Source organism: Lepisosteus oculatus, chromosome 5 (genome assembly GCF_040954835.1).
Source record: "Lepisosteus oculatus isolate fLepOcu1 chromosome 5, fLepOcu1.hap2, whole genome shotgun sequence".
Taxonomy (NCBI): domain Eukaryota; kingdom Metazoa; phylum Chordata; class Actinopteri; order Semionotiformes; family Lepisosteidae; genus Lepisosteus; species Lepisosteus oculatus.
Genome location: NC_090700.1, coordinates 26,333,572 through 26,359,541, shown reverse-complemented (window position 1 = coordinate 26,359,541; position 25,970 = coordinate 26,333,572). Strand labels below are relative to the sequence as shown.

General features: G+C 37.9%; 1 protein-coding gene across 4 annotated transcripts in view; it reads left to right on the top strand.

Annotated features, from left to right (window-relative positions):
- The window catches only part of LOC102694532 (leucine-rich repeat-containing G-protein coupled receptor 6), a 247,502-nt gene that overhangs the window by 151,984 nt on the left and 69,548 nt on the right, over window positions 1-25,970 (top strand). For all 4 annotated transcript variants that reach the window (XM_015342092.2, XM_015342091.2, XM_015342093.2 and 1 more), the window contains 2 exons: window positions 7,748-7,963; window positions 10,148-10,219. In XM_015342092.2, coding sequence (XP_015197578.2) covers window positions 7,748-7,963; window positions 10,148-10,219 — 288 coding nt within the window. The remainder of the gene's footprint in view (window positions 1-7,747; window positions 7,964-10,147; window positions 10,220-25,970) is intronic.

Here is a 25,970-nt window from a genome sequence, read left to right as displayed (position 1 = left end):
GAACATACAGTTCGACTGTAGGAGTGGTTGAGCAGTTGCCTTACCCTGTGGTGTTGGGATGAGACTGTCCCCACTTTCTCCAAATTTGGAACACTGTCCAGTCAGCTAGGCGAAGGCCACTCCACTGTCCTGAAGACATGGGTGACAACACAGTAGATTCCCCTGAAGGGGTGGACCAACAGGAATAAGGCTCCGAACTTGGAGATGAATTCATAAATATGAATTTACCAAACTGGGAGCCCCTTGAACATCAAGGTAAGTTCGGGACAGCCCAGTTGTTGGAAGATGGAAAATTGAGACATGCATGGGGACATATAAGAAAAATCGATGAAAAGTTGTGTAATAATAATAGTGCCCTGAGTTACCCTGAGTTGGATTTGGAGGGACCCCTGATCAAAACCACAAAGGGGCATCAGTATATACTACTAATATGGGCTATGCCATGAGGTACCGCAAAGCCATTCCTTTGAGAGCCGTCACAGCCAAAAACATAGCTAAGGAGCTAGTACAACTTTTCTCTAGAGTGGGGATTCCTAAAGATATCTTAACAGATCAAGTCACGATCACTACTCCTCCTCTTAAGGGCGCTCCAACCCTTCCTAGTTCTGGCACATTCCCCACACCTGTTCCTTATACCAGCCCCTCTTCAGTTCCCCCTTAAAAGCCAGACACAGACGTCATTTGAGGCTCTTCATTGAATTCTGTTTTGTGAGAGCTCGGGTCCTGCTGCATCTGGCTCCTTTTTGGTTTTAACTTTCTGTTCCTGATCTCCCCCGCCGGTCCCAACCAAGTCCATGGTTTTTAATCCCCTGGATTGATCGCCTGGCCATGGACTTATGGTTCTGTTTTGGTTTCCCGTTTGGACTTTGTCTTGGATTGTTCACCCCCAACTCACTTCCCCTGGACACCTGCACACCTAGGACACGCCCCCCTGTCTCTATACCCGTCTCTTGCATGACTTTTTCCTAGCGTTTCCTCACAATTCCGGATTGTGTCATCTGCATAGCACCTGGAAAGAACTGTTCGTGACATCAAGGAACTCCTTTTATGTCAAAAGTCATGCGGAACATATGTAAGCTTTTGGGTATTCATCAAATCAGACAAATCACCCTCAAACAGACAGTCTAGTGGAACGTTTTAATAAGACCCTGAAAGGCATTCTGAGGAAGGCCATGCAAAAAGATGGAAGAAATTAGGATCAGCTGCTCCCTTATCTCATGTTTGCGATTCGAGAAGTACCGCAGGCCTCGACCGGGATTTCTCCCTTTGAGTTACAATACTCTCAGAAACCACAGATCTTATTAGATTTAGTTGAAGAATCTTGGGAGCATCAACTTTCACCTTTACAGCATTGAACATGTAGAACAAATGAGAGAAAGAATAAACGCCATTGTTCCCATTGTGAAGGAAAACCTGGAGAAAGGCCAGGCCCAACAAAAGCAAATTTATAATAGGGGAGCTATTGCAAGAGAATTTCAGACTGGGGATAAAGTACTGGTATTAGTTCCAAACCTATAATGTACATTCTTGGCTTCCTGGCAGAGGCCTTATGAGGTGGTGGAAAAGGTGGTTCCAGTCAACTATTATGTCAAGCAACATGACAAATGACGTCAGCATCAAATCTACCATGTCAATTTATTAAATAAATGGCATGGTGCAGACGTTCTGCTTACCCACTTCTCCCCTGACCCTTTGGAATAAGAAAGAGGTGCTGTAGCTATGGGGGAGCTGGCTCAGGCTCAGAAGCAGGAATTGCAAGAATTCCTATCACAAAGCAAAGATGTTTTTTCCCAGACACCTGGTCAAAATCATCTTATCCAACATAGGATTATCATGGAACCAGGGAAAAGGGTAAGACTGCCCCCCCTTCCGAATACCTGAAGCCAAAAGGAAATGATTTAAAGAAGAGGTAGAAAAAATGTTAGTAATGGGAATAATAGAGGAATCCCATAGCGAGTGGGCTAGTCCGATAGTATTGAAACCAGAACTATTTGGTTCTGTAATAATTTCAAAAAGTTAAATGGGATCTCTCTGTTTGATGCATACCCTATGCCCCATATAGATAAGCTAATCGAGCGATATATCAGTACCCTAGATCTTACTAATGAATATTGGCAAGTGCTGCTGGCCGAAGAAGCTAAAGCCGACTGCTTTTGCCACACCTGAAGGGCTATACCAGTGTCAGGTCCTTCCATTTGGTTTACATGGGGTTCCAGCTACATTTCAAAGATTAATTGACCGAATACTGACCGAATTATGCAGCTGCCTACTTGGATGATGTCGTAATTCATAGTATGACATAGGAACAATGCCTACAACATCTGGAAGCAGTGACTGGAGCTTTGCAAGAAGCAGGATTAACACCCGATCCAAATAAATGTTGTCTAGGGGCCTGGGAAGCCAATTATCTTGGTTATATGATTGGGAGAGGAATGATCATACCACAAGATCGGAAGGTGCAGTTAATTAAAACCTGGCCTAAACCTTACAAAGAAGCAAATACAAATGTTTTGGGGACCTGCGAGTTATTATCGCCATTTCATTCCAGGATTAGACTCCATTGCTACCCCTTTGCCCAACTAAACAATAAAGGAGTACTTGCAGAATGAGATTTTTAGATGCTATGAGTGTGACTTAGGCTTCAAGAAACAGATAAAACACTTTAAAATGCGTCAAAAATTTTCAGCATTATTATCTCTTTTCTTGTTAATGTTATTTACGAAAGTGAGTTACAAATTCTTTTTATAACTCAGATCCTTTGATGTGAGTGTGGAAATAGCTTTATTGAATTCCTTGGAATACATACCTTCTCAGAGTATGAAAGGTTTTGAATTAGCTCAGAGGCATGATGATTTTTCTTATTACATACAATAAATGCATTTTTGTGGTGAGGCCCAGGCCTTTGATTCTTTAGTGTTTTCTCAAGGATGAAAAGATATTAACTTCAGAGGGCTGAGGGACAGTGAGAACTCTGCCCTGGCTGGTATTTGCACTAAAATGCAGCACCTCTCAACAGGAGAGATATTCAGATTCAACAGAGGAATTATGATATTAAACACTTCAAATGAAAATTAAATTTGCCCTATGTGACCTTATGTAAACTTTTCAAAAGTTAATTATAGTCATCCAAACTTTAACTGCCAGAGAATTATTGTCAGTACAAATGCTTTGTTGAAAGCTCTAAAACAGTACATAAAAGTAAATCTAACAGTAAACATATAGAACTGTGTGTGATAAAAGTTTATTGATTTTCATTTAATAACATTTTTAATAATATTTAACTATACATTTGTAGGGAAAACCGGCTCAGGGACGTCAAATAATGTAGGGAAAACCGGGTCAGGGACGCCAAATATGTAATCATAGTGGCTCTCTGAAGGCACCAGTTCTGTAGGGTTTGGGCATTTACTGAGACAATTATTAATTGTAGCAGTAAATCACAAAGTTGATTCTTTTGATGGCTTTAGAGTCCAACCATGCGACATAACTCAAACAACGCGCACACACAGGTACTAATACACGAGGATACATTTATTAATACATGGAATATGCATATAAACCTAACAGATCTTATCGAGAGGGTTACCAGAATACAAAAGGTATATTCGGTCAGTTACAAAGAGTTACATATATCAAGAGGACATACGTTCAGTATATCATTCATTAAGACCGTTTCGTAAATGAACTTGGTTACAACGTCTACATTAGATACTCAAAACGAGTACATAACTCTTAGGAATTAAATTGATATCAACTGGTTGGGATAACAATTGAATTCTCGAGCTGTAATGCATTGAACTTGAATACTCATCCAATCTCTGGGGATTCAGATCTCCTGCGGGCACAAAGAAACCGTTGCAGGCTGTTGTTGTCCAATCCGCGCTCTCTGGCTAGGTGCCAGGCTGTGCTGTGCGGCTTGCGACGGTGCGCTGCTGATGCTCATTGTTGGCTTTAACTAGCAAAGTTTGTGCACAGGAGAAAAGATGACTGTGGGTCCCAGCAAGTCAGGAAGTTCGTTCCTGATGAAGAGCTAGTTCTGAATAGTAATTCAGCTGTCCACAGTTCCGACCGGTTCACAAGGCCTGCTGCTGGTTACTCTCTGGCAACCTCCACTCTAGACTCTTAGAACAAAGGAAAGTTCTGGCACTCGGACACACTGGCCGTTCCGTGGTTGTCCGGGCTGAGTCTCAGGATGGTCAGGAGGCGCGCTGCGAGAATGTCCTGCCCTTGGGAGCCTTCTGCTCCTGGGCCGTCCTGACCTGGAATTCTCCTTTGAATTCCCTTTAGAATCTTACTGAATCTTGTTGAATCTGAATCTGAATCTGAATCTGAATCTGAATCTGAATCTCTCAGGCTCTCTGTGTTGCCTGTTTTTACCTGGAGGAACTTCAGCTCATTGATTGGCTGAAAGTTCCATGGGCATCAGAGTCCCACGTGGGTTAGTCGGCCCTACCAGTCCCTGATTGGTTGATCAAGGTGAGATATGAGTCGCTTACTCCTGACACTTAGTAATGCAGTCCAGATGTCCAACTGGCACTCCCTAGACAGATAGGCGCCAATGGATGACCATTGATCATGATAGCCAGGCTTAGCTAAGTGCATCCCCCTTTGGGAGCTGTCCTTATCAAAAGAAAACATCTTGCATGAATGGTTTCTCTGTGGCTGCACCACAGAGATGAACAGAGAAATGGGGCCTCATTTGGGAAGGCTCAGAACACTTAATTCTGCCTTATTATTAAGCCTCACCGCTACACATTTAATGTGGCCAGCAGCTATATCACCCTGCAACTCTCAACTGGCTACCCACTAAAGCTAAGCAGAGTTGAGCCTGGTCAGTACCTGGATAAGAGACCTCCTGGTTAAACCGAGGTCCTGACTCTCAGTGGTAGTTAAAGATCCCTGGGCATTTCTTGATAAGAATAGGGAGTTATCCTGGTGTCTGAGCCAAATTTTCCCCCTTGGCCTTTACTGTGGCATCCAAATTGTCCCCATGTATGACTGGCTTGCACTTACCCTGTGCTGGACTGATGCCCCATCTAGGGTGTACCCTGCTTTGCACTCGTTGCTTGCCGGGTAGGCTCCAGCTGCCTGCGACACCGTATGGTATAAAGTGGTTTGGGAAATGACATGACATTTAATGTGTACAAAAGCTATTTATATATAATGATTATAGAAATATAGAAAATTCTTTATCCCAGAGAGTGTGCATCCTGTTGTGTTATGAAGTGAAGACATAGACAACTGTCAGCACTGTTACCTGCCAAAAAGAGCCATGTCTCTCAATATCAATGTGACTTTATTTTTGAACCACTAAAGTAAGAATAACAGTAACACTTGCTTTTAGTATTACTAATATAACTTTAATTTAATAATCAATATTATTGCTGTTATTGAGAGAGAACTTTGCTCTAGTTCATATATAATGAATCACAATACATTCCATTTCTTAATTTGAGAAAGGTTAAATAAGCTCCTATTGGACTGACTTGCACGATTTAGTAGTTTACCCTGAATGTCAGATACAAAGAGTTACTAGTGTCTACATTCTTTCCTGGAAATCAAAAGTATTAAGGATAGTTGGTTGTTGATCCTATACAGTAAAGGGTACATCCTGTTTCCTTGTATGTGTGAGAAAGATTTACTGTTAATGATCAGAGTGTATAACATTGAATATACAAATATTCAGTTCAGTAGATAGAAAGGATGACATTTTACACTCAGATATTCCAGAGAGTGTTGAGAGCAAAATCGCTTCAGAATTAACGCCAGGAGTTGTTTATCATAAGACATACATCACTACCTTTTTTCTTACCAGCTGATCCAGACCAATCTATATCTGGTGGATAATCTGTCAAGCTGAACGGCTGAGTCAGGTGTATTGGAGTTCGGTCATGTCTCAGTTTTTGATCATATAGAACACTGTTCAACAATAGCTGCTCACAGTAGCAATATAACAATGTAGTATTAGGGTATAGAGTCCTACTACTTCTTCAGAAGCTTAACAAACATGTGGGCCTCTTTGAAAAAAGGAAATGACAGAGTCCTTTCACCTAACCCCTCATTATTAGGATACTCAACACTGTGATCTGCTTCCATCACTGTAAATACATCCTCTTAGCAAAGCTGAAACTGTGAATGAAAAGTTTACAGCTGTGTAAAAAATGGTCAATGACCTTTTTAGCCCTTTCTCTTGTTTTTTGGTTCCTTTATCATTCAGGAAGTCAGAAGGATGCCAACTAATAAATGTGAATTATAGCCCTAACTCTGTATTTAATGTTATGGATTATTTTAGGAGCTACAATTATGGTGTCACGAGATGTGACACCACAGCTCACATTTGTAAAATCAAAATTGTTGCTTGTTAGGCTAAGAGGACTATTCATCCTAATTGTGGAAATGCAATTCCTGGTCTTTTAAATTTGACCACGAAGAGAGAAAAAGATTCTGACTGACCTGTGAAAGAAATTATTTTCAATTTTTTAACAAATATTTCAGGACACCACTGATTTTATTGCTTTTAACTTTGTAGTTTTTCAATTAAAAAAAAACACGATGCCTTCTCCATCATGTAGGGTTTACCCAGCACCACCATTCTCACCCCAGTACACTAGATCCATTTCTGCATTTGTGCTTTTACCATAAGGAGGAGGAGGCTAATTTTGAATAAGATTAAATTAAAATGTCTTTTGGATATTACAGAAGAGAAGATAATAATAAGAATGATAATTTCACTAATAAATCCCCAGAGACTCATTTTGTATAGATTCCTAATTGGAAGAGAGAGGCTTTGAGTGCTTTTTGAAACATTGCATAGTGGAGGATAATTGAAATTTATTTGAAAGTTTTTATTATATTATTTAAAAGATCTTTATTAAATCAATCCACAATTCAGGTAATTGGCAAGCACTGCATTTGTATAGTAGAATGCAGAGTAGAACACCTGCAGATATGCAAGTGTGACTGCTCTAAAGCATAACAAAACCTGCAGTAAGATGTGTAACAGTTCCTGGGTGCTTTGAGCCATACTATGAAGAAGGAAAAAAAAAAGTGATATAATTACTGGTGAACCAATGCCAAACGTTTCAGTCAGACAACTAAAATAGACACATTCTGAAGAATACACTTTCTATGTACCGGTTACCCTTTTTTCCTGTTTTCCATTATTTTTCTATTAAGTAAATGCTCATTCCATGCTTGTCAAAAGAGTGATTTTGTCCCTATAATGGGGACTTAAAGCTTCATTCAGTCTCAAACCTACTAATGTAGTCATCAACACAAGGCTTTGTATGACAGAGACCTTAAAAAAATAAAAAGATGTACAGAAGCAGTGAACTGTAAACAAAATTTTAAAAAGAATAATACAAGAACCAGTGATTGCCATAAACTATATTTCTTCCTTTTTTTAAGTAACAAAATACAATAATAAGAAAAATCAGCTTGTATTTAACATAATTATTAAACATTATCATTATTCATTTACAATATATCTTTACTTGAGTATTAATAAAATGTATTTTAATTCACACTGTAAAATTAAAGAATTAAAATATCAGAAAATAAACTTTTTAATTAGCTTTATTTTTGTAAAAGAAAAACATGTATGATTTGTTTTTGGATTAGAAAACTAAAATATGAATGCATGAGTTAGGGTTAGGGTGACAGTTAATGACAGGATGACAGTGAGATTAAAATTGAGAATGATTTTCCATAACAGTAAAAAGCTTTTGAATTTCCATATTTTTTCTAGCCGCTTGGATGCAAATCTAATTTCTGAGGTACCAGAGCAGACATTCACAGGGCTGCAGTCACTCCGGCACCTATGGCTAGATGACAATGAACTGACAGAGATCCCTGTGGGTGCCCTCAATAGTCTTCCTGCCCTGCAGGCCATGACTCTGGCACTGAACCGCATTAGCCACATTCCGGATGGAGCCTTCCGTAACCTGTCCAACCTTGTAGTGCTGTAAGTATTGACTCTTCATCAGGTGGATCCAAATGCTGTACAATACTGTACAATATAAGGCAGCATACAGTCAATACCCAGGTACACAGTGTAGTGAATCTACAGTAGTAGATATGCAAATATTTCTCATGGAAAGTCATTGTGTCTTTATAAGTGACTTTCAATTAGAATTCGCAGAGACCTAGAAATATGTACATTTGTAATTAAGCATATAACTATTCCAGCTTAAGTCATACAGTTTAGCTAGATTCAAAACCAAAGGGCATTCTGTGTTTCCTAGGTCAAAGCTTATATTTGTAAAATAAACATAAATGAGTCACTCTGTTTCTATGTTCTAAATTTAAATTGCTCAAAATAATCACATTTATATAGTGCCTTTTTAAAAGTATTTTCTCAAAGCACTTTACTTAAAAGTAAAACAAATACACAGTTAAAACAAATATATAATATAAGATCACTTTATTGGCCATACATAATTCCTTGCATTGGGAATTTGTTTTTCACATACCCCAACTTGCTTTCTATGAAACACACAGACAGAAGCTTGGGGTCAGAGCACAGGGTCAGACATTCACCCCTGGAGCAGTTGGGGTTAAAGGTTTTGCTCAGGGGCCCAACGGAGTAAGATTCCACTGCCGGTTTACAAACTGGTAACCTTCCAGCCACAGGTGCAGATCCTTAGCCACAGGGCCACCACACTGCCACATTTTAACATTCTTTTCAGCTTGGTGGACAAACAGAGCAAAATCAGACAAAAGAAGTCTGGGTGGGGAGTAGGAAGATAAGTCGGATAGGTACTGAAGTATTAAGCCTTGTAGAGGCATAAAGGTGAGCATGAGGATTTTCAACATGAAACCTGATAGGAAACCCGTGCAAAACTCCAGCCATAAAAATTGTTGTCTGCTCATTAATCAAAGGTTTCTGAAAGAAGGTTGATGATGTAGATAAAGGAAAATATGCAGTAAACAGATTTTTCATCTGGTTGCAAGAAATAACTACAGTATAAGTTTTGAATCTAAACAAGCTGAAGATCCATCCATTTCTTTTCTATTAAATTTTCTTATCCAGCAACAGGTCACAGGGAGAGTCGAAGCCTAACCCCGCAAGCAACGGGTATAAGGTGGCATTAATCCTGGACAGAATGCCAGTCCGTCACAGTACACAAACAGAAATAAACACCCACATACTCACACCAGTGCCAAGTTTTTTTTTACAGAAGCTAATTTAGCTACCAGTATGTCTTGGACTGTGTGAGGAAATTGGTACAAACCCACTCAAACAAAAGGAGAGGTTACAAACTCCATACAGATATCACCCTAGGAATTGCCACTGTGCTTCTCCAACTCTGAACATCAAAAAGTAAAAAAAAAGGGCTAAAAGTGACAGTATATAGAACAGGAACATTGGAACACTTCAGTTTTCAGTCAGTTCAGCTGAAGTTCTTTTATTTATTATTAATTGATTAATTTATATATGTGTATATTATTGCTATAATTTAGGAGGAATTTACTGGTCTACAGAGATCTGCATGGAGTACTAACACACAGAAGACATGTTGGCTGAATGGATTAATCATTTCCTTTTTTAAATTATATAATGTTTAATGTTAGCATGCCCAAAGGGGTTGGGCAATCAGTTGACCTTGGGCCCGTAGAGGTTTTTTCTCTTCTTACTAAGGAGTTTTTGGTTCTTCTCCTTTGTTGTCTTCTGGTCTTCTGTTCTGTATTGACAAAATGTATTGTTAAGCTCCTTGGGGCAACCTTGTTGTGAAAGGCGCTTTATAAAAATAAATTGAATTGTATATTAAACAATATTAACCAAGAGACATACAGTAGAATGAACTAAAAGGTCAGCTTTTATTCTGCTCCTTAATTTAGAAAACACTGCAACAGTTTTGGCAAGATGAAGAAGTTAATGAAGTGTAATGGAGCAGCTGTTGCTCTTAACAGGCTTTGTCATTTCATGTTACAGAATTGTGGCTTTAAGGTTGAGGTTAGAGCCATTTTAAGTGAAGTATGTGCAGATATTTGCATGCAGGTTAAGTGCACGCATTCACACAATGGTACAATGATGCAATAAAATTTCTCATCCTCAGTTATGGCAGACATGATGTTGACCAGCATGTTTTGTAAGTCACTTTAACTTGCCAGGTTTTTAAGAGTAAGTAACGTTTTTCTTTTACAGTCATCTTCATAACAACAGAATCCAGGCTCTAGGAGAGAACTGCTTTCAAGGGCTGCACAGCTTAGAGACCCTGTGAGTATCCCCAGATTTTAGTAATGCTGATTCTAACAAGGTCAGATCCCTTTTTGGCCATAGCAGAAGCAGCATATGTGTACTTTCATTCAGGCTGTTTTATCCAGTTCAGAAAAAAAAATAGTTACAAATATTTGGCAGTGTAATGGCATTTTATTGAATAGTAAAGTTAATGCAGAGGTCCAACAACACAGCTGTAAAGGAAACTATATATAGGTTTTGGAAAGAAATAGTGTTGAATAGCCAAAGGAATTATTCTGAATCAATCAATCAAAGCAAAATAACTTTTTTCCCCATATTTTCAATATCTTACTCTTTTACTCCACTGTAGAACAGATCTTAAGTAAAATAAATAATTTAATGTATGTTGGATAATCTTTTGCACTTATAATGTGCAATGTACACTTTCTTTTTTTAATTTTAGACTAACAATTATACAGAGGGACATTTGAAACACAGCAAATGCAAGTTTCTAGCAGGTTTTTAAGGCCTTCCTTTTTTAGTTTTTCTAATACTCCATTTTGCTTTGGTCACACTATTAAAGTAAATTAAAGCAACAGAAGAGCTGTTTTCCATGAGGGAATTTGGTAGTTTAATAAATGGTTTGTCTCATCAGAAGCTCAACAATTTGCTGACACATGCTTGCTACTTACATATACTATACATTTCAGCAAGGCTATCCAGATGTTTTGTGGGAACAATATTCTGTTGAAATATGAAAGGTATACATATATATCACGAGTTTGCTTATGAATAAAAATATTAAAAGAAAAAAAAATTAAACTTACAGAAGTTAAGTAAAACTTTACTCTTCAATAAAGGCATAGGAATGCTTTGAAACATTTTAATGTAAAATTGCCATATCACCCTGCAACTCACAACTGGCAACCCACTGAAGCTAAGCAGGTGTGAGCCTGGTCAGTAGCTGGATGGGAGACCTTCTGGGAAAAACTAAGGTTGCTGCTGGAAGAAGCATGAGTGGGGCCAATAAGGGGTGCTCACCCTGTGGTTCACGTGGGTCCTAATGCCCCAGTATAGTGATGGGGACACTATACTGTAAACAGGTGCTGTCCTTCGGATGAGATGTAAAGCTGAGGTCCTGACTCTCTATGGTCATTAAAAATCCCAGGGCATTTCTTGAAAAGAGTATGGGTGTAACCCTGGCATCCTGGCCAAATTTCCCATTGGCCCTTACCAATCATGGCCTCCTAATAATCCCCATCTATGAATTGGCTTCATCACTCTGCTTTCCTCCCCACTGATAGCTGATGAGTGGTAAGTGTTGTGGTGCACTATGGCTGCCGTCGCATCATCTAAGTGGATGCTGGACATTGGTGGTGGTGGAGGGGAGTCCCCATTACCTGTAAAGCGCTTTGAGTGGAGTGTTCAGAAAAGCGCTATATAAGTGTAAGCAATTATTATCATGAAAAGTCTTACAGTAACAATCTAAAATTACTTAATCTTTTAGGGAAGAATATGAGAGGACTTTAATGCAGTGGACATCTTCATAATAAACCATGATACATGAACCAGAGAACATGTGGTTCATGTATCATGAAATGAATTTAAAACTGAAATGGATTTAAAACTGAGAATAGAAAGCACTTCTCTACATAAAGGGTAGTGGAAGTGTGGAACATGTTGCTCAGCCATGTTGTTGAAGCTCTTACTTGCTTTGGTATTCTTTTATTTCTCTCTTGGCCTACCTCATTTTTCCTTCTATTTTTCCTGTTTGTTATTTAGTAGTAATATAGTGTCTTGAAAAAGTATGCACACGTACAGTGGTTTGAAAAAGTGTTTGCCTCCTTCCTTATTTCTTATTTTTTTGCATGTTTGTCACACTGAAATGTTTCAGATTATCAAACAAATTGAAATATTAGACAAAGATAACACAAGTAAACACAAAATGCAGTTTTTAAATGAAGGTTTTTATTATTAAGGAAAAAAAATCCAAACCTACATGGCCCTGTGTGATTGCCCCCTAAATCTAATAACTGGTTGGCCACCCTTAGCAGCAACAACTGCAATCAAGCGTTTGAGATAACTGGCAATGAGTCTTTTACAGCACTGTGGAGGAATTTTGGCCCACTCATCTTTGCAGAATTGTTGTAATTCAGCCACATTGGAGGGTTTTCGAGCCTTAACCGCTTTTTTAAGGTCATGCCACATCATCTCAATCGGATTCAGGTCAGGACTTTGACTAGGCCACTCCAAAGTCTTCATTTTGTTTTTCTTAAGCCATTCAGAGGTGGACTTGCTGGTGTGTTTTGGATCATTATCCTGCTGCAGAATCCAAGTGCGCTTCAGCTTGAGGTCACGAACAGATGGCCGGACATTCTCCTTCAGGATTTTTTGGTAGACAGCAGAATTCATGGTTCCATTTACCACAGCAAGTCTTCCAGGTCCTGAAGCAGCAAAACAGCCCCAGACCATCACACTACCACCTCCATATTTTATTGTTGGTATGATGTTCCTTTTCTGAAATGCTGTGTTACTTTTACACCAGATGTAATGGAACACACACCTTCCAAAAAGTTCAACTTTTGTCTAGTCAGTCCACAGAGTATTTTCCCAAAAGTCTTGGGGATCATCAAGATGTTTTCTGGCAAAACTGAGACGAGCCTTTATGTTCTTTTTGCTCAGCAGTGGTTTTCATCTTGGAACTCTGCCATGCAGGCCATTTTTGCCCAGTCTCTTTCTTATGGTAGAGTCATGAACACTGACCTTAACTGAGCCAAGTGAAGCCTGCAGTTCTTTAGATGTTGTTGTGGGTTTTTTTGTGACCTCTTGGATGAGTCGTTGCTGCGCTCTTGGGGTAATTTTGGTCGGCCGGCCACTCCTGGGAAGGTTCACCACTGTTCCATGTTTTCGCCATTTGTGGATAATGGCTCTCACTGTGGTTCGCTGGAGTCCCAAAGCTTTAGATATGGCTTTATAACCTTTTCCAGACTGATTAATCTCAATTACTCTGTTTCTCATTTGTTCCTGAATTTCTTTGGATCGCAGCATGATGTCTAGCTTTTGAGGATCTTTTGGTCTACTACACTTTGTCATGCAGGTCCTATTTAAGTGATTTCTTGATTGAGAACAGGTGTGGCAGTAATCAGGCCTGGGAGTGGCTAGAGAAATTGAACTCAGCTTTCCAAAGATGTGATAAACCATAGTTGATTTATGTTTTAACAGGGGCGGCAATCACTTTTTCACACAGGGCCATGTAGGTTTGGATTTTTTTTTTCCTTAATAATAAAAACCTTCATTTAAAAACTGCTTTTTGTGTTTACTTGTGTTATCTTTGTCTAATATTTCAATTTGTTTGATGATCTGAAACATTTCAGTGTGACAAACATGCAAAAAAATAAGAAATAAGGAAGGAGGCAAACACTTTTTCACACCACTGTATGTGCAGAATTCACATATTGTTGCTTTAAAGCTTGCTTTAATGGCAATTTGAGGTGAGCTCCCATTTGTTGTCTACTGATTCCATATCTATTCTCTCCCCTTTTACTTATTTTTAGCTTTGCCTTTTTCCTTCAAAGGCTACATTCCTTAAACTATGTAACTTTTGTTTCTAACTCCACCTCCAATGCCTCAGAAAGCATGCATTACCCATGTTAACAGCTTCACTTTCAGGTTTTGACATCCCTATGTTTTTTTTTTGAAGCCTCTCGGAAAACAAAACTGCTCCACATCAAACACATTTTCTTTATATTTAAGTTCTTGATTCCATTATTATAGTCGGCAATATGATTTTTTCTTTACCTTTGCTAATATTTTATTATTTTATTTTAATTTAATTCTTGAGTTAAGTTTTAATTTGAATTTGTTCTTAGTGATTGTACTCCCTGGGTATCTCCCTCTTAAAAATATTCTTTAGATTTTTCTCTGTTCCATTCTTATTTAAATGCTTTAGATTTTTGTAGAATCTTGCCTGAACTTGACTGGTACCCCTTATTTAGATATTACTCATCATATCAATACAGACTTTGCAACTAGAGTTGGGTCTCTAGTGTCTGTGAATGTTGAATCCTTCGTCGGTTCAACCATGTGTTTGGTGTACTGGATAGCAAGTCCAGTTGCTATTTGGTCAGTCTCTTCATTTCGTTTCCAAAGTTTATTAATTTATTTCTGTGGAGAGAACATGATTAATGTCAAGGGTTTTTGTCCAAACTTGAACAACACCAACTTGGACTTCACCTGCATTTGCTAGGAGCACTTAACACTTTATTCTTCAGCTGCAAATCTACAAAACATTCATGTCTCATTTTGTATTTTTGGTACAGGTTTCTGGGTTCTAGAGTAAGGAAAGGTTTTTGGGAATGTGATGTTGGAACACAGTGTTAAAATGAGCTGATATAGTACCAGCTTCTTTGTGCTGTTATGCTGATGAGTGCATATTCTATGAAATGCAAAATTTGCCCTTTCCTCAAGATAATGGAATCATGAGTGCATTTACTCTTTCAAGGAGGAGCTGGATATGACTGTTGGAACTCTTTTAGGATGTTCCAATCTGCAGAAGGACTATTTATGAAGTGGATATTTTATAAACATTCTACACATTTTGAGTAGTCATCTTTCCTTTTTTGTAAGACAAGAAACAGATGTTACTCTACAGCTTCTTAAATATAACAGCATTTGTAAAAAACACACTTTATAAAATCCACGTGACACACAAGTCTTGAAAACACTAACAATCATTGAGCACAACTTGGGAAGTCACTGCTGCTGTCTCCACTCTCAAGCTTTTGCCAAAGTTCAGAAAGTTTGCCAATTTTGGACAGTCAAATTCTTTTAGTTGGGCATGAATGGGGATTTAAGTACAACTTCCTATATCTATACTTTTTAAATACAAAATGAGTGACCATGATTGCTAGTGCATAAGGGACAATGTACACTTTTTTCATGTTTGGTTGAAAAAATAATGTTTACAAACACAGTACAAGAAAATAAGCTTGTTTTCATAACCACAAAAATAAACCAAGTTAATCATTTCATTTTTTCAAGTCAAAATACATGGTAATGTACAAGATACACAATTTTAAAGATGCTAGTATCCTTCTCCTCTCACAGGTTGTCAAATCCTCAAGAGCCACTGGCACACCCACTGACCAACATAGTGTGTTGTGTAAACTATATATTTTCAATTTGTATTGTTCTAGCAGCCAAAGTCCCAAAGCAAATTCCAGAAGCACCACTCATTTAAATCAGATCTAGGGGGTAACCTGACAAAAAAAATAGGAAAAGAATTACAAGACAGAAAAGATGACAGAGACACACACTTTTTATAGCACTTCCAATTGCATAGATGAGACTGAATGTATATAAAAGGCTGCCATGCCTTAAGAAACTTAACTGATGTGAAACTGCTTAAGAGACAGCCTGGTTTCAGACCAGAAAAATTAAATCATAAAGATACTGTCTCCAGTTGCCTCTAGTTACTTTAGACACAATGACTGGAAGTTGCTGAAAGTATGTAATTCACTCCTGAATCATCAAGTGATATCACATCCCAGATATACAGCCTAGTGTGAATACAATGTAATGAATTAAATGTTTTAAACAAACATTTTTACACTTCTTCCTATTTTTCCCCTCCACAGCCTCCCTCCCTATCTTATATCTGGATCACTACTAGACCTTTTCTTTATTGGGAATAAATTTGGGGGGTGGCTCAGCCCCCATCTCTCCACTCCCAGGTGTCATCCCAGTCATCTCTATGAGGTTGTGGGTCACCAGTGGTCCCTAGGCCACCCTGCTAATTCTGGCAGTAAATACTGTAGCTTTGATCATCATCTGGGGTTCTTCTAAATGATTGTAGGCTGGGGTACAATGCAGTACCTTTTAAAGTTTTGCATTTGCAAGATTTCAATTGCTCTTTTAATTTTTCGATCTCCTGAGTTAGCTTGGCTAATTTCTTTTTATCTCTGGTTTCTATTGCTGTAATTTGTCCTTAAAATCGTTTAGCTCTTTTAGTTTCTCTGTCATATCCTTTTTTCTTTATCAGTGGCAGTTAATTTTATTTTTTCTTCCCTGCCTCACAATTGCATGCCAAAATAACTCCTACTTAATATTTCTATTAAATATTAATATTTCTCCTACTTCTATTTTCTAATTGCCAGACATCTTTTGCCATTCTTCAAAAACTGCTTTAATATCCCCTCCTGACCACATGCCCTCACCAAATGTAAATTTGTCTTTCAATTTCTAATCTCTCTTTTCCAACTTCAACTTATTTGATATCCAGTCTGAGACTTCCTGCAGCATCGGCTGCAAGCCTATTCATCCTGGGCTAGTCATTTATCCTATAAAAACCCATTGCCCTGGGGCATCCCCTGAAACGTGCCGTCTTAGGACCCCTGCCTAAGGAAATCCAACTTCACTTGTGCTTCTCTCATTCTGAGAGGTGAAATCCATTTGCTCACCTGGCTCACCTTGGATTCTTCTAGGAGCACCGAGAGTTTTTCCATGGCAAATGAAAGACTGTGGGACTTTTTAGAAAGAGTAGTCCTTACCTCCTCTTAGTGGCGCTTTTCTCCACCTCTCTCACCGTAGGAAAAGTCTCACCGCTCGCTGGGAATCCAAATTGTGGAAATGACTCAATGATCAGGTTCTTGAGGTGAGCAGGAAAGCAGATCTTTATTTTATGCATACAGGAGCACAGTATGGAATACAGTTCTGTATGTAGCTCAAATTGAAATACAGCAGTTTTTCCCTTTTTATACAGTGAGAGTCACACTAATTAAGTCATACAAGAGGAATCCAGAAAAATAGCAGACATTCCAGCAGGAAAATGTTTACAAGACAGTTTTAGTTGGTTGCGTACCAAGAGAACATTTAGTTTCATGACAGGATGTCTATTACCTATTATCTGGTTTATTACCAGATACGAGTCTTGAACGATTGCCGCTGTCAGCCAACTACTCCCCAAAGCTAAGGATAGTTATGAGAACATAGCCCATAATTCCTTTCTCAGAGCACAAAATTCTTAACCAAGGCCAACAATATAACCTCCAAAAAGCCACCACTGTGAACCAGGAGGGACTTTCATCATAGCTAATTGGATTGCCAGAACTGGGAAGCCACAACACGTTAGTTGAGACTTTTTTCTTACCGCGCACTAAGGAAATGGTTTCAATCATGTGTGGGAAAATCACTGCAGAGCAACTAACAGTATTAACAGTGTCAAATGATACCATGTCTAACCGCATTGGGCGTATGGCAAGTGACGTGGAAGAGCAGGTGATCGCTAAGATAAAATCTAGTATTTTTTTTTACAACTTTACGAGACCACTGATGTCTCCAGAGATGCACAAATGCTTGTTTACGGCAGATTTGTTGAAGAGGGAGAAATTAATGAGGATTTTTTGTTCTGTCGTCCTCTTACCGAGCGTGCCACTGGTGATCAACTTTTCATTTTGCTGGACACATATGTATGTGAGCATGAAATTGACTGGGACAAGTGTGTGGAAATCCGCTCAAATGGTGCACAAGCTATGACTGACAAAGACAGAGGGCTAGTCATGAATGTACAGGTCATTTCTCCATTTGCTTTTTGGACGGATCATATAATTCATATTGCGGCTCAGAAAATGCCCTCAAAACTCAAACAAGTAATGGATGAAGCTATTCATACTGTAAATTCCATTAAGGCCAGTGCAACAAGTGCACAACTTTTCAAAATTCTCTGTCAAGAGTTGGGAGCAGAACATCATCAGCTTTTGTACCACAGTAAAGTACGATGTACTGAGTCACCTTTACGAGCTCAAAGTGAGAGCATTTCTATGGAGAAAAACTCCCTGCTAGGCACTGACATTTTCAAACGTCACAACGAGTTGAATGCGGGACAAGGGAAAAACGCATCTGTCTTCTCTCCAACAAAGGTGAAAGTTTGTGTCAGAAAGCTATGCTTATTGCAAACTCAGCTGGACAACAAGAACTTTGAGGCTTTCCATTAACTAGAGGAGTGTTTAAATGACAGCACTGTTTTAAAGCTGACCTTTTTGATTCAGGCGTATTTTCCAGTAAATGGGGCAGTGTCTGCAACAGATGAATGGATAAGGAATCCTTTCTCTGCAAAGCCAATAGGGATTGCTCTTGAAATAGAGGAGTCGTTGATTGATCTGACCACTGATATGGCCCTGAAGCAGAGGTTAATGGAGAGGCCTCTGACTGACTTCTGGATTTCAGTACAAACTGAATCTCCATGACTGAGTACTTTGGCACTGAAAAAACCTGTCCCCTTCGGATCAACATTTCTATGTGAGTGTGGATTTTCTGTACTTACTTACCTCAAAAAAAGATACAGAGCCCGTCTCAGGGTAGAAGATGATTTGCGACTTCCTGAGCCCTACTAAGCTGCATCTGGAACATGTCTGTGTATCAATGCAGGCCCAACCATCCCATTAAGTGAGTGGGCTTACAATTTATACAATGTGTCAATATTTAAATATGTGTGTGTATGTGGAGGGGGAAATATTTTTAACCCCAAAAAAGAGTGGCACTCTTAAAAAGGTTAAGAACCCCTGCTCTAGAACAATCAGCACACCAACAGAACAGCATAGACATGTAAGCTATGTTATTGCAATTTTTATTCTTTGATCAACCCAAGTCCCAAAACAAAATCCAACACCACCACTCTCCTGAATCAGTATTAATTGCCTATAGCACATAGGACTTCTTTAGTCCAGACAGTCCCAAATATAGATTTCCCTTATATTCCCACTACCCTACTGTCTACATCAAATACAGAATAGAGGTGTGATGAATGCTAAAGAAGAAGAGTCTGTCCCCCACCAGGCCTCCACCTACTGAGGCTTATATATTCTCTTTCTAGCCAGAACTCCAGGTTTAGAATGAGGAGCAGGAATATCTGGGTGATCACAGGGAGTAGGAAAACATACACAAGTAGGGGCTACTTAAGGGACCAGTTGTATGAACAGATGAACAGGTGTCACAGAGCGTTGTCCTTCTTCCCTGTGTCCTTTTTTCTTTCCTCTGTGTCCCTCTGTTCCAACCTTCTGTGCACCCCCACACATTCAATGTATGACCTTTGTGTGTTGATTGATGGGTGTCTAAGCAAACAGTATGTCATTCAATTTGATGATGATTTTCACCTGCCATACAATATGTGCTACAGAGCACAAAAAACGCAAATGGAGAGGAAATCAGAAACAAAAAAGAAGAAAAATACACTGGCCATTATATGCAATAATACAGTATGCTATTGTGAACATAAGCCACTGTCCAACTCCCATTTTTGTGATGGAAATATACCCTCAGTCTGAACAGCCTGAATGGTTACTTTGGAAGTAGCAAAGAATCCTGTCTGCACTGCTGGGTCTTCCATTCAATTTCCCCATCTCAGTATATCACTAATCCTGTGGTTATTTACTGCCCTCAAACATGAATTAGATTTGAGGGTTATTTGGTCTGTCATCACTCTAAACACAAATTCCAACTAAATTAAATCACATATTTCCTCCCTTCCAAATGAACATTTTAACATTTGCTGACTTAAATACTTAAAGACCCCATTGATTCACCTCAATTGAGTTTTCATTCCTTATCTGTACTCACTGTTTTCTCCTAACTATATCTCAATATAAATATAACATTGCCAACCTCCTGTAATTTGAGAATTAATCCTTTATGAGGAACTGTCAAAATCCTTCTGAAAAACCACATTTTCTTTATATTATGCTTGGTGTGTCTCCATTATTTTAGGTACTTGTTCAAAGAACTCTAACGTTGATAAAGCAAGACATAACTTTCCAGATCAATGTTGACTCAAGTATCTGATTCCCATATTCTGTAAGTAATCCTTGAATTTAAGTCTAACAGTTATTTCCATAACCACAGACAAAAGTAATAGAATTCAGAATTATTGTTCTGTAATTAGTTGGTTCAGTTTTTTAATCTATCTTATGGATGGGCTCTACATTAGCAACATTACATTCATTATATTTTTATTAACTGCATCCTGACTACACCTAGCATAGGTAAATATTCAGTCAGTTACAGATGTAACTGTTTGCAACGCAACAGTATTTCTATTGTACAGGGAGGCATTGATCTTTTTAGTCTCTTTCTAATTTATCATTTCAGTACATCTCAGAGGTTTTAAAAAATTCAAGGGGAATGTCCATGTGCATACCTTTTGTAGAATGGTCATTGAAATAGTGAAACGCTGTGAACATTGTGACATGTTATTGAGTTTGGAGGAGTATGACTCCTCATCATAAACATTCATCTATCTTGGCACCATTTTCTTGTCTGAAATGGCACCATACACATTACCGGTGTGGGTATTCTTCATAAATAAATACAATAGCCCAATGATCCTGATATCACAACCTGATCTTCACAACCTGAAGAGGTAGGACAATGAATCAAGGATCAGAGTTTTCCCTGGTCTGGTACCACATACAGATTGTCACATCAAAAGTAAAACTGTGTGATGAGACTCAGCTCTTTCAAGAATCTGTTCAACTATTCTATACTCATCTTTTCACAACTACTGTAGCTGTCTGTCATTTCACATACTCCATCTTTGTCTTAAGATTGGCTGCTCTCTCATAAAATACATGTGCATGCAAATCATTAATAAAATAGGAACATACCATATATATAACAAAATAAGTAATGAACTTGAATATGTGTCTTGCTTTTCTAGAATAATATTATTCTACAACAGTACAGCATTGCACAGAACATAGTTCTGCCAAATAATTGAATTCCAGGAACCACAGTGCCACATCTGTTCAAACCAAAGTATTTCTTTAAATAACATCCAAGAAAAACAAATATGCAATAGCATTATGCTTGTGAGAAGCACAATTAAAACCTTTGGAACTACTATAGAGGTCTCTGAATTTATCCAGTTTTCCTGGGGTATAAAAGGAGATAACACACAGAATGGATCTATATGTATATGTATATGTATGTGTATGGCTCTTATTATTATTGTTTTTAGACTTTTTAAAACAAATTATCTGATTCTTATTTTTTATGGTACTGGAAATGTTTTGAGTGGGAGATGTTGTTCAATGTTGTTGGTTTTATATTATCATTGTATGAGTTACATTATTGGGACAATAGATGTTCATAAATTCAACTCAATAATACAATTTCTTTTAGACGAGAGACATTATTCAACCCATAAAACTGTAATATGATGTTTTATGTTCCTGTTTCATCGGGGCTACTGTATGTGATCATACATCTCCCAGGTGATGGATTTTAATTATTATTTTATGCAAGTTTGTTTTAATAAATTTGCAACTGTCGCGCTCTCACATAGTCAGTCACATAATTCAGATAAATGCCGGCACATTCCCACGACCCCTTTCAATCAGACACCAGCACAATCCAATTCCCGAGAACAACAACGCAAAAGCTAATCATCCTACAGTATCACGTCTCTCACTTCTCACCACACCTGATATTTAAACCTCTTCAACTTTCACTTCATCACTTGGTATTAAACAGTCTACTGTTTTTCTGAGCTCTTCACCTCCGAAACCTTTATGATCCCTTTCTTCAAGTCTCGTGGAAACTACACTGATTGCCTACCCGACTCTGTCTTCGTCTCTCCCTCTGGATTTGTTTGCACCCTCTCAATGCCTCCCTGGATAACGACACTGCCTGCCAATCTGACTCGGTCTTTGTCTCGTCATTTTGGACTTGTTCACACCCTCTTAACAGCCTCCTGAATAACGACACTGCCTGCATACCTGATTTCGATTTTGCCTTGCCCTACTGGACTACTAGAATAGCTACCTGACCTCCAAAAAGTTCTTCACAAGGCTTGTTACAGCCATACTATTATTTACACTTGTTCCATGGTTATGCCATGCTTGCCTGTGAACCTAACATGTTTTCACCATGGGATGAAGCCACAATGAAGGTAATTAAAGAATGTGAAATACAGCACAACTTGTTGTTTTATACAGCAGGTAGGGAGTGTTTTCCATGATTTGTTTCTGTAAAGTGTGTAATTTTGTACAGTTCCAAAATTAATGGAAAATTGTTGATATGGCCAAGGATTCAATATGCTCACCAACTCACTATGCAATTATGCAGTTAGATACAATGTGTCTAATTTGAAAAATGTATGCTGTTTTTTCTCCAATTTTGTAATTTGTCCAATGTTGTCATTTTGTTTTTTTAAATAGTCATAAAAGATGGTTTCTCAAAATGTATGATGTATTTGCTTGAACAGGTAAAGGGATAGTAAATACATGATGCAAAGGAACAGTTAACGGGTTACTAAACATGATATTAAATTACAAGTAAATTCAATGTAAATGGTGAATTTACGGAAGCTAACTGCTGCCACCAAGGGAAACCCCCTTATCTCGTAATTAAGAGATATGTACCTCATAATTATGACATAACGAACTATCTTCTAATTCGAAATAGCAATGCTTATGTTACATTGTGCACTTAAAGCATGTAGAAGCTACGGTGAACTTGGCTGGCATTTTTGGTTTAATGATTGTGTCCAGCTCTGCAGAATGTGTACAGAGTTTGACTGGGGTTTAGTCATAATGAAATCTTGCAACTTTGAACAAATATGAACAGAATCATTATAAGCATGAGTACCAGTTTTGTGGGATTTAGAGATCAAAGCAATGATGATTCCGTTATGATCAGTTACACATGCAATCACTTCCACTGCTTTAAACTGTAAGTCCGCATGTAGCGACATAGGTATTGTAATGGATATGGACGACATCACAAGTTGTGCGAGCTGGTTGCCAGAGCGGCGATGTCACTGCCCTTTCCTGTGAATGGCAGGGACCTCAGCGCCTGGGTTGAGGGGAGATCTCCCTTTAGCTCAACTGGCTGGTTCCATGTTAAGTAACACCGGAGGTCTGCGTTCAAGCCCCAGTGGTGGAAGGTCAACCTGTGGCGGGGGTGGCAAGGGTGCAAACCCATGAGAACCTGATAGTGCTACAGTATTAAAGGAATAAGTTAAAGGTTTATTCCATGCTGAGAAGAAAAGAAACGTTTTGGCTGTGAGGGCTATAATTTTTCCTCTTTTCAGCACGGAATAAACTTTTAATATGTTCCTTTGAAGCCTATGTATGTTGACGTAGCTACCTGCTTGATATACTGTAGGTATTATATAACAATTGTGCTATCGCGTGAGTGCATAAAGTATGCGAGAATTACTAAGTCATAATTGCAAGATAATTTTCCCGTAATTACGAGTTAATTGGCTATCTCATAATTACGAGAGAATTCTCGTAATTATGAAATATGTTCCCTGTAATTACAAGATAAGGGTGAGGATTTGTTTTTCCTTAGTGGCAGCAATGTGCTTCCGTATTAATTTAAGCAGATGTAAGAAGAAGAAAAAAAAGAACATGTAACTTAAATTGGAAATCGTATACCATTTGATATAAAGGAGAGAAGAAAATAGAAGAACTGAAGTAGGCTCTAATTTTTCCAAAACTATCTAACTAACTATCTAAAGGTAGATGAATAAGTTTAATATAGAGGTTGTTCTTTTGACCCCAGTTTTACTAGAAATAACCACATATATTTTTTACTTATTATTTTAGATATTGTATCAAACTATCATGTAGCACATTTTTATAGAAAGTATCACAATTTTACGAATATCTAAGGATTGCCGCTTGTGGCTAAAATAGTTTTCAAAAGCAAAATGGGCATACTATACAGACACAGCCATTCAAAATGAGCGGGGTACTCTGGGGTGCAACGTGGTGGGTGCGTTGCATTAAAACACGTCATTTAATGTCATACCGTGCCTTACCATATGCAAATTAGATTATGTTAGTAGTATCCGGAATCACCTTATAAAACTGCCAGGTGGAACTAATAAAGCTTAACCTCTCACATACAACATTTGAGCTGTCACTAGAAAACACCCAGTTTCAAATCCTGATCACTGCTGAGGGACAATCTTTATTCAATTAAGAATTTAAGTTGTATACTCTTTAGACTTTTAAATTTAAACTTTGTGTTACAGCATGTTAATCATTGTACATTAAAAAAGTTGGTATATTTTATGAAAGCAAGATTGCTCAGTTGGACAAAAGTACACAGCCTACCACCTTTATCATAAATATTTTAATTACGCAGGAATATTTTATGCATCAAAGTCTTTACCGAAGATATTACTAATAGTATTAATAATGAATGACCTTGAACAAGCTGTAAACTCAAAGTATTACCCTGGTCCACATGTAACGGTAACTTTGTAACCGTCTTTGTAAACAAAAAGACTTTAATTTTTCATTGACAAAAAGTAACACCACAGCACTTCATTGATCAGATCACATATTCGTTTCCAATCATATAAAGTACTGTAAGTCTTGAGAATCTCTGATTCACCATGCCTTTCACATGCTCATAAACAAAATTAATTTAGGAACATAAACATATTATGTAAACTGTACTGTATATGGCTGGTCTTGATAATATAAAGAAAAAATACACACCAGTATTCCATTTCTTCCTAAACATTTTAAGCATTAAAGTCTTACATGTGGTTATTTCAGAAACGTTTTTATGTGCTTCTTCTGACCATATTACTGTACGTTTATATACATTGTGAAAATTTATCATTTTAACCTTTTCTGCGAATATGTTCGTTATCCGAGTAAACAAAAGCATACTTTTAGAATTTGATTAATAGGGAATATAATATGGAATCGCGTATCTAAAGAAATTAATAATTATATAATTATATTCATGTACTGTTGCACAAACAGTAGTATAAGACTTTCTATTGATATGTGTATGACTGTTTCAGCACTATACTACCTCACTGCATCTGTGGTGTGATGGCTTAAGTGACTGATTTATAAGTGTGAGGTTGGGTGTTCAAATACAGCAACATTTCTTTGAAAAACTAAAATGCAAATATTATGGACACTTTATTGACATTTTTTATATTTCTAAATATCACGACATGTTCGAAGCTAAGTCATTTATTAATGACAACGAATAATTTCAAACTGCTTCTGATATTATTACTGACAATAAATATTATCGACACTATATTGAATTTGTTGGTCTTTCTAAATATCACAAAACATTCAAAGTTATGTGATTACCATTTTCCATGAATACTTGCGCTTGTTATCACAGTAAAAGTAACTCATACTTTTCAGAATTTAATTATTATTTTGGAAACATTTTTATGTGTTCCTTCTGACCATATTGTTTTTATACTTTGTGAGAAAAGTAATAGTTTTAACCTTTTCTGGGAATACGCTCGCTATTGGAGTAAACAAACGCATACTTTTAGAATTTGATTAATAGGGAATATAATATGGAATCGTGTAATCTAAAGAGCATGCTTGCAGGCGCGGTGACATCACTGCCTTTCCTTCTGAATAGCTAATCAAATAATAGGCAGTGAAAACATCCGTGGGGGGTAGAGGGACTGTCTTTCATTGGAAGGTACGCCTATTCTACTCTGAGATGTAGGGGGGAAGGAAAAGTGCCCTTTTCACTGATAAATTTGTTAACAAAAACTACAGAATGCTTAGTAGCTACAGTAAGAGTTGTTAAACCGGTTTTTATTTATTTTTCGGAACAGCCAGCCGGCCTGAACCACACAGTAACCAACTAGCCTGCTAGAGAGACAAAATTCACACTCAACCACATCACAGATCATAGATCAGTCACAGTGTGTGAGATATTGCTGTTTGATCTTTGATCTGAGCTTTAATAGAGAGCTTATCTCTATTAATATAACTATCGAGTGGTATTAAAT